At 40.8% G+C, this 18,176-nt stretch overlaps 1 protein-coding gene across 5 annotated transcripts in view; it reads right to left on the reverse strand.

The window, feature by feature from the left end:
- TOM1L1 (target of myb1 like 1 membrane trafficking protein) overlaps window positions 1-18,176 on the reverse strand; it is an 82,455-nt gene that overhangs the window by 6,492 nt on the left and 57,787 nt on the right. For all 5 annotated transcript variants that reach the window (XM_064582851.1, XM_064582849.1, XM_064582848.1 and 2 more), the window contains one exon: window positions 784-835. In XM_064582851.1, coding sequence (XP_064438921.1) covers window positions 784-835 — 52 coding nt within the window. The remainder of the gene's footprint in view (window positions 1-783; window positions 836-18,176) is intronic.

Raw genomic sequence — 18,176 nt, forward strand, 5'->3', positions numbered from 1 at the left:
AGGGGTCCTTTACTGAGGTGGGGAAGCCTGCAGGAAAAGCAGGTAGAGAGCCAGGACTGGGAAGAATGCAAAAAGAGATTACTCGGACAGTGAATTTGTGAGTTCTGAGTTTAGAGAAGGGGTTTGGGCTGGAGATACCAATTTTAAGTTGTCAGAGTCTGAATGGTACTTTAAGATATGAGACCAAAAGACTAGAAGAATGAACGTGGAAAGAAGTCTGAAGCCTAAGCCCTGGGGTCTGCAACACTAGAAGGCCAGTAGAGGAGTAGGGGCCAGCAAAGGACCTAGAGAAGTGGAATTGAGAAAACAAAAGTGAGTGGTGTCTGAAAGTCACATGTATGAAAAAGGAGGAAGTGAGTGATTCTGTCACCTGCTGCTGATAAATCAGGTAAAAGAGGATTGAAAATTGCAGTACTAGATTTGGTAATAATGGAGGTCACTGGAGACCATGACAAGAGCCAAACCAGCACAGTGGGAGGAATGAGAGCCTGTATGAAGTCTGTCAAAAAGGATGGAAGGGAAGAAGAAGAGACAGCTACTATAAATAACACTAAAGGAATTTTGATCCGTAACCATTTTTCTAACAGAAGTAAGATTCAACTTCTCTATTTTGAAAGACTAAAAAGACGATAAAGAGAGGTCCTAATAAGGGCTGTATCAACACGTTATAGGACATGTAACAAAACATTGAACAGAACATGAGATTCAATGATCAGGAATTCCTTCTCAGCCATGATAATCTGCTGACTGGGTGTGCTGCCTGGGAAGGGTTTCATTACTTACACTTTCATATGTAGGACTTGAGGTGATGTTCTGGCTGGTCCTTTGGGCAAACCTAGGAGAGTATGATAAGACAGCATGATTACCCTACAGTGAGAGCACAAAAGCAAAAAGATGACTTCCTGCAAACAAAATCTAAAATGTACCTTCAGACTGCAATGGAATATTAACTTTATATAACAACTCCCATCTGGTTTCAGTGCCCACCAGCTTTTGATACCAAATACCGAACAGAATAAAGACAAAGCACTATCCCTTGGCAGTGGTAGCCCTAAGATCCTGAAGTATACATAATATACTAGTGAGAACAAGCCATCAATTTTTCCATCAGAGTAGCTACCACCCCATCATTTCCTGAAGGATGAGAAGCAATCCAGAGTAGAGGTTAGGAAGGAGGTGGGAAGGGCCCTGGTTTTATATAAGATAGAACACACACACTTTGCCCTGTCTTTCCCACTGAGGGCAACTACAAGACCTGACAGGATGCATGGAGCAGATATTTGAGGGCTGAAAAGTGAACAGTTACAGGATGGCTGGGAAGACGACTGAAATTTGAATATCACCAAATCACTGTGAACTTACCTTTTTTTTTTGCCCCTCCTGTATACCTGAACCTGAATGCAATGCAGCCTAAAACCCAAGAGTAGGCAGTGAAGACAGAAGGTTCTAGGAGAAGCCCTATTGTTCTCACTCAAGGAGCAGGAAACAGAAGTCCTAATGCTCTAAAAAGAAGATAGAGGTTTTCCCCTTTTTTCTTTTTCTTTCTGTTCTCTTGCCCTCTAAACCTGAGGCAATCCCAAAGTGGCTGCAGCGACAGTAGAAGCAACAGGGACCTGTAGAAGTTTATTCATCTGAAGGGACCCTTTCTCTCCAACAAATATAACTGTGATCCCAGACGACAGCGCAAACCCAGTCTTGTTTTGTCTTTTCTGTCCCACCTCTTGGTCCCAGACACATGTACAGTCAAGGAAATGCATGGCATATAGTAGGGTAACTGAATCTCCAGCTTTCTGACTGGAGAACCAAAAAGGCAAATCCTAGAAAAGTAAAGCACCAGAGAAATCACAAAGAGGAAGAAATTAAGAAAAACCTTAAAGTTGTTTATGAAATCCTGAGCTCACTCCTTGATCTGTGCCTCTGTGGATCTGATCCTCTGTGGATTTGATTGCCTCTGGGATGCAAAAGATATTGAGAACTAAACACACAACCATCCAGACCTCAGGGTGGCACACATGAGACAGATCGGAATAGCACCACAAAGGCTTTGAAAATGTAACTACTTTGGAACCAGTGACCTCCATATTACCAAATCTAGCACAAAGGCGGCAGGCTGAAGCTGAGGTATGAACCTAAGGAGGTTGTTTGCCTTCGAAAATCAAAAACAGCACCATCCTCAACAGGATTTAAATATGAGCAAGTGTATCCTAACATTAAAAATGCCCAGGATACAATCCAAAATTACTAGGCATGTGAAGAACTGGAAAAGTTTCAACAGGCAAAAAGAAAAGGCAATCAACAGAAGTTGATATCAAGAGGACACAGATGTTAAAATTATCTCAGATTTTAAAGCAGCTATTATAAAAGTGCTTCAATAAACAACTCTGAACACTCATGGGAAAAAATGGAAAAATAAAAAGTTGTTTCAAAGAAAAATAAGATACAAAGAAGAGCCAAATAGTCGAAAATACAATAACTGAACTTTTTAAAAAGTTACAGAATGAGCTCCATAGCAAAATGGGGATGACAGAGGAAATAGGCAGCAGAGGAGTCCAAGATGGCAGAGGAGTAGACCTTAGTTTTGTCTGGTCCAAGGAATTCAGCTAGATAACTATCACGTCATTCTGAACACCTGCAAACTCAACTGGAGATCTAAGAAAAAAAAAAAACAGCTGCAACTCTACAAATAGAAAAGCGGCCACTTTCTACAAGGTAGGTGCAGAGAAGTGAATCGGAGGTGATATATCGGAAGATAAACTGTGGGGGGAGGGAGCCTCCGTAAGCCAGCTACCCAAAAGTGATAGAGCAGTGGAGTGCAAAATCGCAACTTTTAGAAGTCTGCTCCAGTGAGGGACATCCCAGCCTGAAAGGCACTCAGATGGCGAAGTGGGGCAGAATCCTAGGTGGCACAGTGTGTGTGGTCTCGGAATCAAGGTGTAAAATGAGAAAAATATGCAGCCAAGAATACTTTATCCAGCAAGGCTGTCATTCAGAATAGAAGGAGAGATAAAGAGCTTCCAGGACAAACAGAAACTGAAAGAATCTGTGATCACTAAACCAGCCCTGCAAGAAATATTAAAGGAGAGGGGTGCCTGGGTGGCTCAGTTGGTTAAGCGTCTGCCTTTGTGCTGGGATCGAGTCCCACATTGGGCTCCCTGTTTAGTGGGGAGTCAGCTTCTCCTTCTTCCTCTGCCCCTCCCCTCCCTGCTCGTGCTCATGCTCTCTTTCTCTCAAATAAATAAAATCGTTAAAAAAAAAATTTAAAGAAATATTAAAGGAGATCCTTTAAGCAGAGAGAGCCCAAAAGTAACATAGACCAGAGAGAAACAGAGACAATATACAGAAACAGTGACTTTACGGTAATACAATGGCACTAAATTCGTATCTTTCAATAGTTGCTAAACGCCCCCGTCAAAAGACACAGGCTATCAGACTGGATAAAAAAGCAAGACCCATCAATATGCTGTCTGCAAGAGACTGTCTGCAAGAGACTTATTTTAGACCCAAAGACACCTCCAGATTGAAAGTGAGGGGGTGGAAAACCATTTATCATGCTAATGGACATCAAAAGAAAGCTGGGGTGGCAATCCTTATATCAGACAAATTAGATTTTAAACCAAAGACCGTACTAAGAGATAAAGAAGGACACTGTATCATAATTAAAGGGTCTATCCAACAAGAAGATCTATCAATTGTAAATATTTATGCCCTTAACATGGGAGCAGCCAATTATAAAAACGAAATTAATAACAAAATTAAAGAAACACATTGATAATAATACAATAATAGTAGGGCACTTTAACATGCCACTCACTGCAATGGACAGATCATCTAAACAGAAGATCAACAAGGGAGCAAGGACTTTATTTTTTTTTAATATTTATTTTTTTATTTTTTACTAACATATAATGTATTACTTGTTTCAGGGGTAGAGGTCTGTGATTCATCAGTCTTATACCCAGTGCCCATTACAACACATACCCTTCCCAATGTCCATCACCCATTTACCCCATTCCCCAACCCTCCGCCCCTCCAGCAACCCTTGGTTTGTTTCCTATGATTAAGACTCTCTTATGGTTTGTCTCCCTCTCTGGTTTCATCTTGAAACAAGGGCTGTAAATGACACATTGGGCCAGATGGACTTCACAGATATATTCAGAGCATTCCATCCTAAAGCAGGAGGATAAACATTCTTCTCCAGTGCACATGGTACATTCTCCAGAAGAGATCACATACTAGTGTCAAATATCAAGTCTCAACTGGTACCAAAAGACTGGGATCATTCCCTGTGTATTTTTGGACTACAGTGCTTTGAAACTGGAACTCAATCACATGAGGAAATTTGGAAAGACCTCAAATACATGGAGGCTAAAGAGCATCCTACTAAAGAATGAATGGGTCAATCAGGAAATTAAAGAATTAAAAAAATTCATGGAAACAAATGAAAATGAAAACACAATTGTTTAAAACCTTTGGGATGCAGCAAAGGTACTCCTAAGAAGGAAGTATATAGCACTACAAGCCTTTCTTGAGAAACATGAGAGGTCTCAAATACACAACCTAGGTTTACACCTAAAGGAGCTAGAGAAAGAACAGCAAATAAAGCCTAAACCCAGGAGGAGAAGAGAATTAATAAAGATTAGAGGAGAAATCAGTGAAATGGAAACCAAAAGAATAGTAGAAAAGATCAACAAAACTAGGAGCTCATTCTTTAAAAGAATTAAAAAGATTAATAAACTCCTGGCCAGACTCATCAAAAAGAAAAAAGAAGGACCCAAACGAATAAAATCCTGAATGAAAAAGGAGAGATCATGACCAACACCAAGGAAATACAATTAAAAGAATATTTTATGAGCAACTGTATATCAACAAATTAGGTAATCTGGAAGAAATGGATGCATTCTTAGAGACATATAAACTACCAAAACTGAGCCAGGAAGAAATAGAAAACCTGAACAGACCCATAACCAGCAAGGAAATTGAAGCAGTCATCAAAATTCTGAAGCTGTACAAAAAACAGAAATGGAAGGAAAATATCCAAACTCTTTTTTATGAGGCCAGCATTACCTTGATCCCAAAACCAAAGACCCCATCAAAAAGGAGAATTACAGACTAGTATCTCTGATGAACATGGATGTAAAAATTCTCACCAAGATACTAGCCAATAGGATCCAACGGTACATTAAAAGGATTATTCACCACAACCAAGTGGGATTTATTCCTGGGATGCAAGGGTGGCTCAACATCTGCACATCAATGTGATACACTACATTAATAAAAGAAAGGACAAGAACAATATGATACTCTCAATAGATGCAGAAAAAGCATCTGACAAACTACAGCATCCTTTCTTGATTAAAATTCCTCAAAATATAGGGATAGAGGGTACATACCTCAATATCATAAAAGCCACAGATGAAAAGCCCACAGAAAATATTCTCAAAGGGGAAAAACTGAGAGCTTTCCCTCTAAGGTCAGGAACATGGCAGGGATGTCCACTATCACCACTATTGTTCAACATGATACTGGAAGTCCTAGCCTCAGCAAACAGACCACAAAAAGAAATAAAAAGCATCCAAATCGGCAAAGAGGAAGTCAAACTCTCACTCTTTGCAGATGACATGATACTTTATGTGGAAAACCTAAAAGACTCTACCCCAAAATTGCTAGAACAGGAATTCAGAGAAGTGGCAGGGTACAAAATCAATGCACAGAAATCAGTTGCATTCTATCACTAACAATGAGAGGAAAGAGAAATTAAGGAGTTGATCCCATTTACAATTGCACCCAAAACCGTAAGATACCTAGGAATAAACCTAACCAAAAAGGCAAAGGATCTATACTCAGAACACTCATGAAAGAAATTGAGGAAGACACAAAGAAATGGAAAAACGTTCCATGCTCATGGATTGGAAGAATAAATATTGTGCAAATGTCTACGCTACCTAGAGCAATCTATACATTCAATGCAATACTTACCAAAATACCATCAACTTTTTTCAAAGAAATGGAACAAACAACCCTAAAATTTGTATGGAACCAGAAAAGAACCCCGAATAGCCAGAGGAATGTTGAAAAAGAAAAGCAAAGCTGGCAGCATCACAATTCCAGACTTGCTGCTCTATTACAAAGCTGTCATCATCAAGACAGTATGGTACTGGCACAAAAACAGGCACATAGATCAACGGAACAGAAGAATAGAGAGCCCAGAAATGGACCCTCAACTCTATGGTCAACTCATCTGTGACAAAGCAAGAAAGAATGCCCAATGGAAAAAAGACAGTCTCTTCAACAAATGGTGTTGGGAAAATTGGATAGCCACATGCAGAAGAATGAAACTGGACCATTTCCTTACACCACACACAAAAATAGACTTAAAATGGTTGAAAGACCTAAATGTGAGACAGGAATCCATCGAAATCCTAGACAACACAGGCAGCAACCTCTGACATTGGCAGCAGCAACTTCTGTCTAGACATGTCCCCAAACGCAAGGGAAACAAAGGCAAAAATGAACTACTGAGACTTCATCAACATAAAATGCTTTTGCACAGCAAAGGAACTAGTCGACAAAACCAAAAGACAATCAACAGGATGGGAGAGGTATTTGTAAATGTCTTATCAGATAAAGGGCTAGTATCCAAAATATATAAAGAATGTATCAAACTCAACACCCAAAGAATAATCCAAAAAGAAATAAGCAGAAGACATGAATAGACATTTCTCCAAAGAAAACATAAAAATGGCCAACAGACCCATGAAAAAATGCTCAACATCACTCGGCATCAGCGATATACAACTCAAAACCACAATGAAACACCACCTCACACCAGTCAGAATGGCTAAAATTAACAAGTCAGGGAATGACAGATGTAGGTGAGGGGGTGCCTGGGTGGCTCAGTTGGTTGAGCGACTGCCTTCGGCTCAGGTCATGATCCTGGAGTCCCGGGATCAAGTCCCGCATCGGGCTCCCTGCTAAGCGGGGAGCCTGCTTCTCCCTCTGACCCTCCCCCCTCTCATATACTCTCTCTCATTCTCACTTTCTCAAATGAATAAATAAATCTTTAAAAAAAAAAAAAAAAAAAAGAAAAGATGTAGGTGAGGATGTGGAGAAAGGGGAACCCTCTTATATTGTTGGTGGGAATGCAGGATGGTGCAGCCCCTCTGGAAAACAGTATGGAGGTTCCTCAAAAAGTTGAAAATAAAGCTACCCTATGATCCAGCAATTGCACTACTGGGTATTTACCCCAAAGATACAGATGAAGTGAAAAGAAGGGGCATATGCACCCCAATGTTTACAGCAGCAATGTCCGCAATAGTCAAACTATGGAAAGAGCCCAAATGTCCATTGACAGATGAATGGATATAGAATATGTGCCACATATATATATATATATATATACACAATGGAATACTACTCAGCCATCAAAAATTTGAAAACTTGCCATTTGCAATGATGTGGGTGGAACTAGAGGGTATTATGCTAAGCAAAATAAGTCAATCAAAGAAAGACAATTATCATATGATCTCACTCACAGGTGGAATTTAAGAAACAAAACAGGTCAATTTCTTACTTCAGAGTCCAGAAACGCAAACTTCCTTGGGTTCTTGAGCAGAAGGTGGTACGGGAGCTCGTGCTGGTGGTCAAGGATTAAGAGAAATTCATAGGAAAATGGAGAAGCAAAAGTTCTGATGTTTTGCTTTGGATTTGTTCAAGTTAAGTCAACTTCCCGAGTCCTCTTTTCAAAAAGGTGTTTTTTTTTTTTTTTTTCCTGGGAAAAAGATGGCAGAGGACTAGGGGATCCTATTCCAACCGATCCCCGGAATTGAGCTGGATATCTACCAGACCACTCTGAAGACCCATGAAATCAGCCTGAGATGTAAGAAGATATATCTGGATCTCTACAGAATATTGCAGGCGGTTGGTTTCAATGTATGAAGCGGGGAGCCGTCATTCCACAGGCATATATCCGAAGATAAACAAAAGGGGGAGGGAGCCAAGCTGTCGGGATCCTGCACTGCCGGTAAGCGATAGCCTCCCATGCTGGGGAGAGGGCACAGACTCGCAGACCAGTACCAGTGGGGAAAGGACTTTAGGGCAGTCCCCCGGATTGAAAGCTGGAGCGGCGGGGCCGTATGTGCGAACTGGGGGTGGCTGGTGGTGTTAGAAGCACAAAAGGCAGAGACATGCCCTGACCTGGAGGGGAGGACTAGGAGCCCTGCTGAGGGGTGCACAACCCAGGACACTGCAGTTTTTAGCAGCATAGACAGAAACGGAGATAGTGTGGCCTGGAGAGCTCACTGAAGATCAGACTGCGATCTCTCTGCTCTGAGGCAGAGGGTTGGAAACGATCTCTTCTGCTCTATTGGAAGAGACGTGGAAAGCCACCAGGGAAAGCCGCCAGAGAACAAAAGCCCCCCAAAACCGGTTTTCACTGAGCCCATCCCTCCCCCTGGCCAAAAGGCAGGGCAGCTCTGCCCAAACAGGGTTGCCTGAGTAACAGAGCGGCAGGCCCCTCCCCCAGAAGACAGGCTGTGAGAACAAGAGGCTGACAACCCTAAGGTCGCTATAAAACAGGTGCATCTTGCTTGGGTTGTGGTCAATAATTTGGACTGTGTATATTCCCTCAACCACCCCTCAACAGAAAGACTAGGAGGAGGAACCCCCAAAATAATAAAGACTCAGAGACTGTGACTTCTGCCACATATTTACAAATGCATACAGATACAACCAAGATGTCAGAAATGGAATTCAGGGTAGCAATTGTGAAAACAATAGCTAGTATGGAGAAATCGATTAATGGCAACATAGAGTCTCTAAGGGCAGAAATGAAAGCTGAACTGGCAGAACTTAATGCTATCAATGAGATCCAATCTAATCTAGATGATCTAACAGCTAGGGTAAGCAAGGCAGAAGAACAAATTAGTGATCCAGAAGACTAAGTATTAGAAAAGGAGAAAGAGGTGGCCAGGGAAAAACAACTCAAAATCCATGAAAATAGAATCAGAGAAACAAGTGACACCATGAAAGGTGCCAATGTCAGAATTATTGGGATCACTGAGGGGGTGTAGAGAGAGAGAGGACAGGAATATATATTTGAGCAAATCATATCTGAAAACTTCCCTAATCTGGGGAATGAAACATTCGTGTCCTAGAGGCAGAGAGGATCCCTCCCAAGATCAAGGGAAACAGGCAAATGCCCTGGCACGTAATAGTAAAACTTGCAAATCTGAGAACCAAGGAAACCATCTTAAGGGCAGTTAGGGGGAAGAGATTCCTTACGTACAGAGGGAAGAACATCAGAATAATGTCAGACCTATCCACAGAGTCCTGGCAAACGAGAAAGGGCTGGAAAGACATATTCAAGGTACTAAAGGAGAAGAACATGCAGCCAAGAATACTTTATCCGGCAAGGCTATCATTTAGAATGGATGGTGAGCTGCAGAGCTTCCAAAACTGGCAGAAACTGAAAGACTATGTGACCACTAAGCCAGCCCTGCAAGAAATATTAAGGAGGGGGGGGTTCTACAAAAGGAGAAAGACCCCAAGAATGATATAGAACAGAAATTTACAGAACCAATCTATAGAAACAAGGATTTCACAGGCAACATGATGACAATAAATTCATAAATTTCAATAATCACTCTCAACGTGAATGGCCTAAATGCTCCAATAAAACGGCACAGGGTAGCAGATTGGATAACAAGACAGGACCCACCCATATGCTGTCTATAAGAGACTCTTTTTGAACCTAAAGATACATCCAGATTGAAAGTGAAGGGATGGAGATCCATCTTCAATGAAAACGGACCTCAAAAGAAAGCTTGGTTAGCAATTCTATCAGACAAATTGGATTTTAAGCTAAAGACTGTAGTTAGAGACACAGACGGACACTATATCATTCTAAAAGGGTCTATCCAACAATAAGAACAATTGTAAATATCTAAGCTCCCAACATGAAAGCAGCCAACTACATAAGCCAACTGTTAACCAAAATAAAGAGTCATATTGATAATATATGTTAATTGTAGGAGACCTCAACACTCCACTCTCAGCAATAGACAGATCATCTAAGCAGAAAATCAACAATGAAACAAGAGCTTTGAATGACACACTGGAACAGATGGACCTCACAGATACATACAGAACATTCCACCCTAAAACAACAGAATACTCATTCTTTTCGAGCACACATGGAAACTTCTCCAGAATAGACAACATACTGGGTCACAAATCAGGTCTGAACCGACACCAAAAGACTGAAATTATTCCCTGCATATTCTCAGACCATAATGCTTTAAAACTGGAACTCAATCACAAGAAAAAATTTGGAAAAAATAAAAACACTTGGAAGCTAAAGACCACGTTGCTCAAGAACGTTTGGGTTGGGGCAGAGCAAGATGGCGGAGGAGTAGGAGACCTGGATTTAGTCTGGTCTCAGGAATTCAGCTGGATAGGGATCAAACCATTCTGAACACCTACAAACTCAACAGGAGATAGAAAAAAGAATAGCAACAACACTCTGAACAGAAAAGCGACCACTTTCTGGAAGGTAGGATGTGCGGAGAAGTGAAACCGAGGAGATATTTGGGAGGACAGACAGTGGGGGAGGGGGCCTCCGTTGGCCGCTTCTGGCAAGTGATAGAGCCATGGAGCACAAAATTGGAACTTTTAGAAGTCTGCTCCGCTGCGGGACATCGCTCCAGTGGCTAAGCAAGGGGTGGAACCCTCATGAGACAGTGTGGTCTCAGGACTCTCAGGGTCACAGAAAGACCGGGGGTGCCTGAGTGCATCAGAGCTCCCAGGGATGGGAGCGGGGAAGCCGGTGGCAGAGATGGAGCCGAGGAGTGGGCTCTCAGCTCTGGGTTGCCATAAACCGTGATCCGCAGCACAGTCGGACCACTGCTCATCCAGCAGGGACCCAACAAGTGGCAGAGGCGGAAAGACTCCCCTTCCTGCCTCAGGAGGAGCGGCATGGGAGCGCACCGCAGGGATCTGCTGGGTTTGGAGACTCCACACCGAGTCGGGTGCCAGTGACAGAAATGCTCGGTCACAGGCTGGGTGAGCACGGAGTGCGGCGGGAGACCAGGGAAACGGGAGTGGCTGACTGCTTTTCTCTGGGGGCCCACTGAGGAGCGGGGCCCCGAGTTCTCGGCTCCTCCAGGGCAGAGATTGGGAGGCTGCTATTTTCACTCTCATCCTACAAAGCTCTACGGAAGGCTTGGAGGGAACAAAAGCTTCCGAGAGCAAACCCCAGCAGATTACTTAGCCCAGACCAGGCAAGGGCGGGGCAATTCCGCCTCTGGCAAAGACATTTGGGAACCACGGCAATAGGCCCCTCCCACAGAAGATCAGCAAGATCAGCCAGCCAAGACCAAGTTTACCGACCAATGAGAACGGCAGAACTCCAGTGCTAGGGGAATAATGCACATAGAATCCATGGTTTTTTACCATCATTCTTTAGTGTTTCAAAGTTAATTTTATTTTTTTAACTTTTTTTTTTTTGAATTTTTTTTTCCCTTTTCAACCAACATCTTATCAATCCCTTTTTAAAAAAATTTTTTATTTTTCATTTTTAGAGTCATATTCTAACCCTTCATAGTAGTTACCCTTATTTTTGGCATATATATATATATATATATATATATATATATGTAAGTTGTTCTCTCTTTAAAATTTTGAGATACAGTTTCTTCTAACAGATCAAACTATACCCTAAATATCTAGTGTATGGCTCTGTTCTAGTCTCCTGCCTGATCACATTGTCTCCCCGCCTTTTTTTTTAATCCTTTCTTTTTTCAAACAACGTATCAATTCATTTTATAAAATTTTTTATAATTTTCATCTTTACACTCATATTCCATCCCTTCATCATTATCAACCCTTATTTTTGTAAATATATAAGTTTTCTTTCTTTAAAATTTTGGAAGGCGCTTTCTTCTAACAGACCAAAATACACCCAATATCTAGTGTGTGGCACTGATCTATGCACCAGCGTGATCTTATTTGATCATATTCTGTTTTCCTTTGTTTTGTTTGCTTTTATCTTTTTCTTTTTTCTTTCTTTCCCTTTCTTTTCCCCCGGCTTCAGGTCTTTTCTGATTTGCTTAGAGTACATTTCTGGGGATGTTGTTACTCTGCTAGCATTTTGTTCTCTCATTTATCTATTCTCCTCTGCACAAAATGACAAGATGGAAAAAATCACCTCTACAAAAAGAACAAGAGGTAGTACCGACTGCCAGGGACCTACTCAATACGGACATTAGTACGATGTCAGATCTAGAGTTCAGAATCATCACTTTAAAGATACTAGCTGGGCTTGAGAAAAGCATGGAAGTTATTAGAGAAACCCTTTCTGGAGAAGTAAAAGAACTAAAATCTAACCAAGTCGAAATCAAAAAGGCTATTAATGAGGTGCAATCAAAAAGGGGGGCGCTAACTGCTAGGATAAATGAGGCAGAAGAGAGAATCAGTGACATAGAAGACCAAATGATGGAAAATAGAGAAGCTGAGAAAAAGAGATAAACAACTACTGGATCACAAGGGCAGAATTCGAGAGATAAGCAATAGCATAAGACAAAACATTAGAATAATTGGGATCCCAGAAGAAGAAAGAGAGAGAGGGACAGAGGTATACTGGAGCAAATTATAGCGGAGAACTTCCCTAATTTGGGGAAGGAAACAGGCATCAAAATCCAGGAGGCATACAGAACCCCTCTCAAAATCAATAAAAATAGATCAACAAGCTGACATTTAATAGTAAAACTTACGAGTTTCAGAGACAAAGAGAAAATCCTGAAAGCAGCTTGGGAGAAGAGATATGAAACTTACAATGGTAGAAACATTAGATTGGCAACAGACCTATCCATAGAGACCTGGCAGGTCAGAAAGGACTGGCAGGATATATTCAGAGCACTAAAGGAGAAAAATATGTAGCCAAGAATACTATATCCAGCTAGGCTGTCATTGAAAATAGAAGGACAGATAAAAAGCTTCCAGGACAAACAAAAATTAAAGGCATTTGCAAACACAAAACCAGCCCTACAAGAAATATTGAAAGGGATCCTCTAAGCAAAGAGAGAGCCTAAAAGCAACATAGACCAGAAAGGAACACAGACAATATACAGTAACAGTCACCTTACAGGCAATACAATGGCACTAAATTCCTATCTTTCAGTAGTTACCCTGAATGTAAATGGACTAAATGCCCCAATCAAAAGACACAGGCTATCAGATTGGACTAAAAAACAAGACCCATCGATATGCTGTCTGCAAGAGACTCATTTTAGACCCAAAGACACGCCCAGATTGAAAGTGATGGGGTGGAAAACCATTTACCATGCTAATGGACACCAAAAGAAAGCTGGGGTGGCAATCCTTATAGCACACAAATTAGATTTTAAACCAAAGACTGTAATAAGAGATGAGGAAAGACACTATATCCTACTTAAAGGGTCTATCCAACAAGATCTAACAATTGTAAATATCTATTCCCCTAACATGGGAGCAGCCAATTATATAAGGCAATTAATAACAAAAGCCAATTATATAAGGCAATTAATAACAAAAGCAAAGAAACATCGACAACAATACAATAATAGTGGGGGACTTGAACAACCCCCTCATTGAAATGGACAGATCATCTAAGGAAAAGATCAACAACGAAATAAAGACTTTAAATGACACACTGGACCAAATGGACTTCACAGACATATTCAGAACATTCCATCCAAAAGCAATGGAATACACATTCTTCTCTAGTGCCCATGGAACAGTCTCCAGAAGCGATCACATCCTAGGTCACAAATCAGGTCTCCAGAGGTACCAAAAGATTGGGATCATTCCCTGCCTATTTTCAGACCACAATGCTTTGACTCTAGAACTCAATCACAAGAGGAAAGTCGGAAAGAACTCAAAAACATGGAGGCTAAAGAGCATCCTACTCAAGAATGAATGGGTCAAAAAAAAAAAAATGAATGGGTCAACCAGGAAATTAAAGAAGAATTTAAAAAATCAATGGAAAGGAATGAGAATGAAAACACAACTGTTCAAAAGATTTGGGATGCAGCAAAGGCAGTCCTAAGAGGAAAGTATATAGCAATACAAGCCTTTCTCAAGAAAGAAGAAAGATCTCAAGTACACAACCTAACCCTACACCTAAAGGAGCTTGAGAAAGAACAGCAAATAAAGCCTAAACCCAGCAGGATAAGAGAAATCATAAAGATCAGAGCAGAAATCAATGAAATAGAAACCAAAAGAACAGTAGAACAGATCAACGAAACTAGGAGCTGGTTCTCTGAAAGAATTAACAAGATTGATAAGCCCCTGGCCAGACTTATCAAAAAGAAAAGAGAAATGACCCAAATCAACAAAATCATGAATGAAAGAGGAGAGGTCACAATCAACACCAAAGAAATACAATTATAAGAACATATTGTGAGCAACTCTGTGCCAGCATCTTAGATAACCTGGAAGAAATGAATGCATTCCTAGAGATGTATCAACTACCAAAACAGAACCAGGAAGAAATAGAAAACATGAAGAGACCTATCACCACTAACGAAATTGAAGCAGTCATCAAAAATCTCCCAACAAACAAAAGCCCAAGGCCAGATGGCTTCCCAGGGGAATTCTACCAAACATTTCAAGAAGAATTAATACCTATTCTTCTGAAACTGTTCCAAAAAATAGAAATGGAAGGAAAACTTCCAAACTCGTCTTAAGAGGCCACCATTACCTTGATCCCCAAAAGAGACAAAGACCTCATCCAAAAGGAGAATTACAGACCAATATCCCTGATGAATATGGATGCAAAAATTCTCACCAAAATACTAGCCAATAGGATCCAACAGTACATTCAAAGGATTATTCACCACGACCAAGTGGGATTTATCCCTGGGCTGCAAGGTTGGTTCAACATCCGCAAATCAATCAATGTGATACAATATATTAATAAAAGAAAGAACAAGAATCATATGATCCTCTCAATAGATGTAGAAAAAGCCTTTGACAAAGTACAACATCCTTTCTTGATCAAAACTCTTCAGAGTATAGGGATAGAGGGTACATACCTCAATATCATAAAAGCCATCTATGAAAAACCTACAGCGAATATCATTCTCAATGGGGAAAAACTGAGAGCTTTCCCCCTAAGGTCAGGAACGCGGGAGGGATGTCCACTATCACCACTGCTATTCAGCATAGTATTGGAAGTCCTAGCCACAGCAATCAGACAACAAAAAGAAATCAAAGGCATCCAAATTGGCAAAGAAGAAGTCAAACTCTCACTTTTTGCAGACGATATGACACTTTATGTGGAAAACCCAAAAGACTCCACCCCAAAACTGCTAGAACTCATACCGGAGTTCAGTAAAGTGGCAGGATATAAAATCAATGCACAGAGATCAGTGGCATTCCTACACACCAACAACAAGACAGAAGAGAAATTAAGGAGTCGATCCCGTACAATTGCACCCAAAACCATAAGATACCTAGGAATAAATCTAACCAAAGAGACAAAGGATCTGTACTCAGAAAACTATAAAATACTCATGAAAGAAATGGAGGAAGACACAAAGAAATGGAAAAACGTTCCATGCTCATGGATTGGAAGAACAAATATTGTGAAGATGTCAATGCTACCTAGAGCAATCTACACATTCAATGCAATCCCCATCAAAATACCATACACTGTTTTCAAAGAAATGGAGCAAATAATCCTAAAATTTGTATGGAACCAGAAAAGACCCCACATAGCCAGAGGAATGTTTACAAAGAAAAGCAAAGCGGGGGCATCACAATTCCGGACTTCCAGCTCTATTACAAAGCTGTCATCATCAAGACAGTATGGTAGTGGCACAAAAACAGACACATAGATCAACAGAACAGAATAGAGAGCCCAGAAATGGACCCTCAATTCTATGGCCAACTAATCTTTGACGAAGGAGGAAAGAATGTCCAATGGGACAAAGACAGTCTCTTCAACAAATGGTGTTGGGAAAATTGGACAGCCACGTTCAGAAGCATGAAACTGGACCATTTCCTTACACCACACACAAAAATAGACTTAAAATGGTTGAAAGACCTCATTGTGAGACAGGAGTCCATCCAAATCGTAAAGGAGAACACAGGCAGCAACCTCTTCGACCTCAGCCACAGCAACTTCTTCCTAGAAACATCGCCAAAGGCAAGGGAAGCAAGGGCAAAAATGAACTATTGGGACTCCATCAAGATAAAAAGGTTTTGCACAGCAAAAGAAACAGTCAACAAAACCAAAAGACAACCGACAGAATGAGAGAAGATATTTGCAAATGACAAATCAGATAAAGGGCTAGTATCCAAAATCTATAAAGAACTTATCAAACTCAACACCCAAAGAACAAAGAATCCAATCAAGAAATGGGCAGAAGACATGAACAGAAATTTTTCCAAAGAAGACATCCAAATGGCCAACAGACACATGAAAAAGTGCTCAACATTGCTCGGCATCAGGGAAATCCAAATCAAACTTCAATGAGATACCACCTCACACCAGTCAGAATGGCTAAAATTAACAAGTCAGGAAATGACAGATGTTGGCGGGGATGCGGAGAAAGGGGAACCCTCCTACACTGTTGGTGTGAATGCAAGCTGGTGCAACCACTTTGGAAAACAGTATGGAGGTTCCTCAAAGAGTTGAAAATATAGCTACCATGTGATCCAGCAATTTCACTACTGGGTATTTACCCCAAAGATACAAATGTAGGGATCCGAAGGGGTATGTGCACCCTGTTGTTTATAGCAGCAATGTCCACAATGGCCAAACTGTGGAAAGAGCCAAGATGTCCATCAACAAATGAATGGATAAAGAGGTGGTATATATATACAATGGAATATTATGCAGCCACCAAAAGGAATGAGATCTTGTCATTTGCCATGACGTCGATGGAACTGGAGGGTGTTATGCTGAGCGAAATCAGTCAATCAGAGAAAGACATGTATCATATGACCTCACTGATAGGAGGAATTTTTTTATTTTTATTGTTATGTTAATCACCACAGATTACATCATTAGTTTTTGATGTAGTGTTCCATGACTGTTTGTTTGTGCACAACACCCAGTGCTCCATGCAGAACGTGCCCTCTGTAATACCCATCACCAGGCTAACCCATCCTCCCACCCCCCTCCCCTCTAGAACCCTCAGTTTTTTTTTCAGAGTCCATAGTCTCCCATGGTTTGTCTCCCCCTCCGATTTCTCCCCGTATATTCTTCCCCTGATATGAGGAATTCTTAATCTCAGGAAACAAACTGAGGGTTGCTGGAGTGTGGGGTGAGGTGGGAGTGACAGGGTGGCTGGGTGACAGACATTGGGGAGGGTATGTGCTATGGTGAGCACTGTGAATTGTGCAAGACTGTTGAATCTCAGATTTGTACCTCTGAAACAAATAATGCAATATATGTTAAGAAAAAAAAAAGAAGATAGCAGGAGGGGAAGAATGAAGGGGGAAATCAGAGGGGGAGACGAACCATGAATGATGATGGTGATTAACATAACAATAAAAAATTAAAAAAAAATGTTTGGGTGAACCAGGAAATCGAAGATTAAACAATTCATTAGTCCAAAATCTATGGGATACTGCAAAGGTGGTCCTAAGGGGGAAATACATAGCCATCCAAGACTCACTGAAAAAAATAGAAAAATCCCGAATTCACCAACAACTCTACACCTTAAAGAACTAGAGAGAAAGCAATAAACGATGCTTAAGCCACGTATTAGAGGAGAAATAATTAAGATTAGAGCAGAGATCAATGAATGAGAAACCAGAAACACAGTAGATCAGTTCAACGAAACTAGAAGTTTGGTTCTTTGAAAGAATTGATAAGATCGATAAACCACTGGCTATAATCATCCAAAAGAAAAGAGAAAGAACCTAAATTAATAGAATTATGAATGAAAGGGGAGAGATCACAACTAACACCAAGGAAATAGAAACAATTATTAGAAATTATTATCAACAAGTATATGCCAATAAATTGAGCAATGTGGATGAAATGGATGCCTTTCTGGAATCCTATAAAATCCCAAGACTGAAACAGGAAGAAACTCACAACCTTAATAGGCCAATAACCAGTAACAAAATTGAAGCAGTGATCAAAACCTCCCAAAAAGCAAGAGCCCAGGGCCTGATGATTTCCTGGG

Source organism: Mirounga angustirostris, unplaced genomic scaffold (assembly GCF_029215605.1).
Source record: "Mirounga angustirostris isolate CCGP_5_RB_7025 unplaced genomic scaffold, mMirAng1.0.hap1 SCAF_17, whole genome shotgun sequence".
NCBI lineage: Eukaryota > Metazoa > Chordata > Mammalia > Carnivora > Phocidae > Mirounga > Mirounga angustirostris.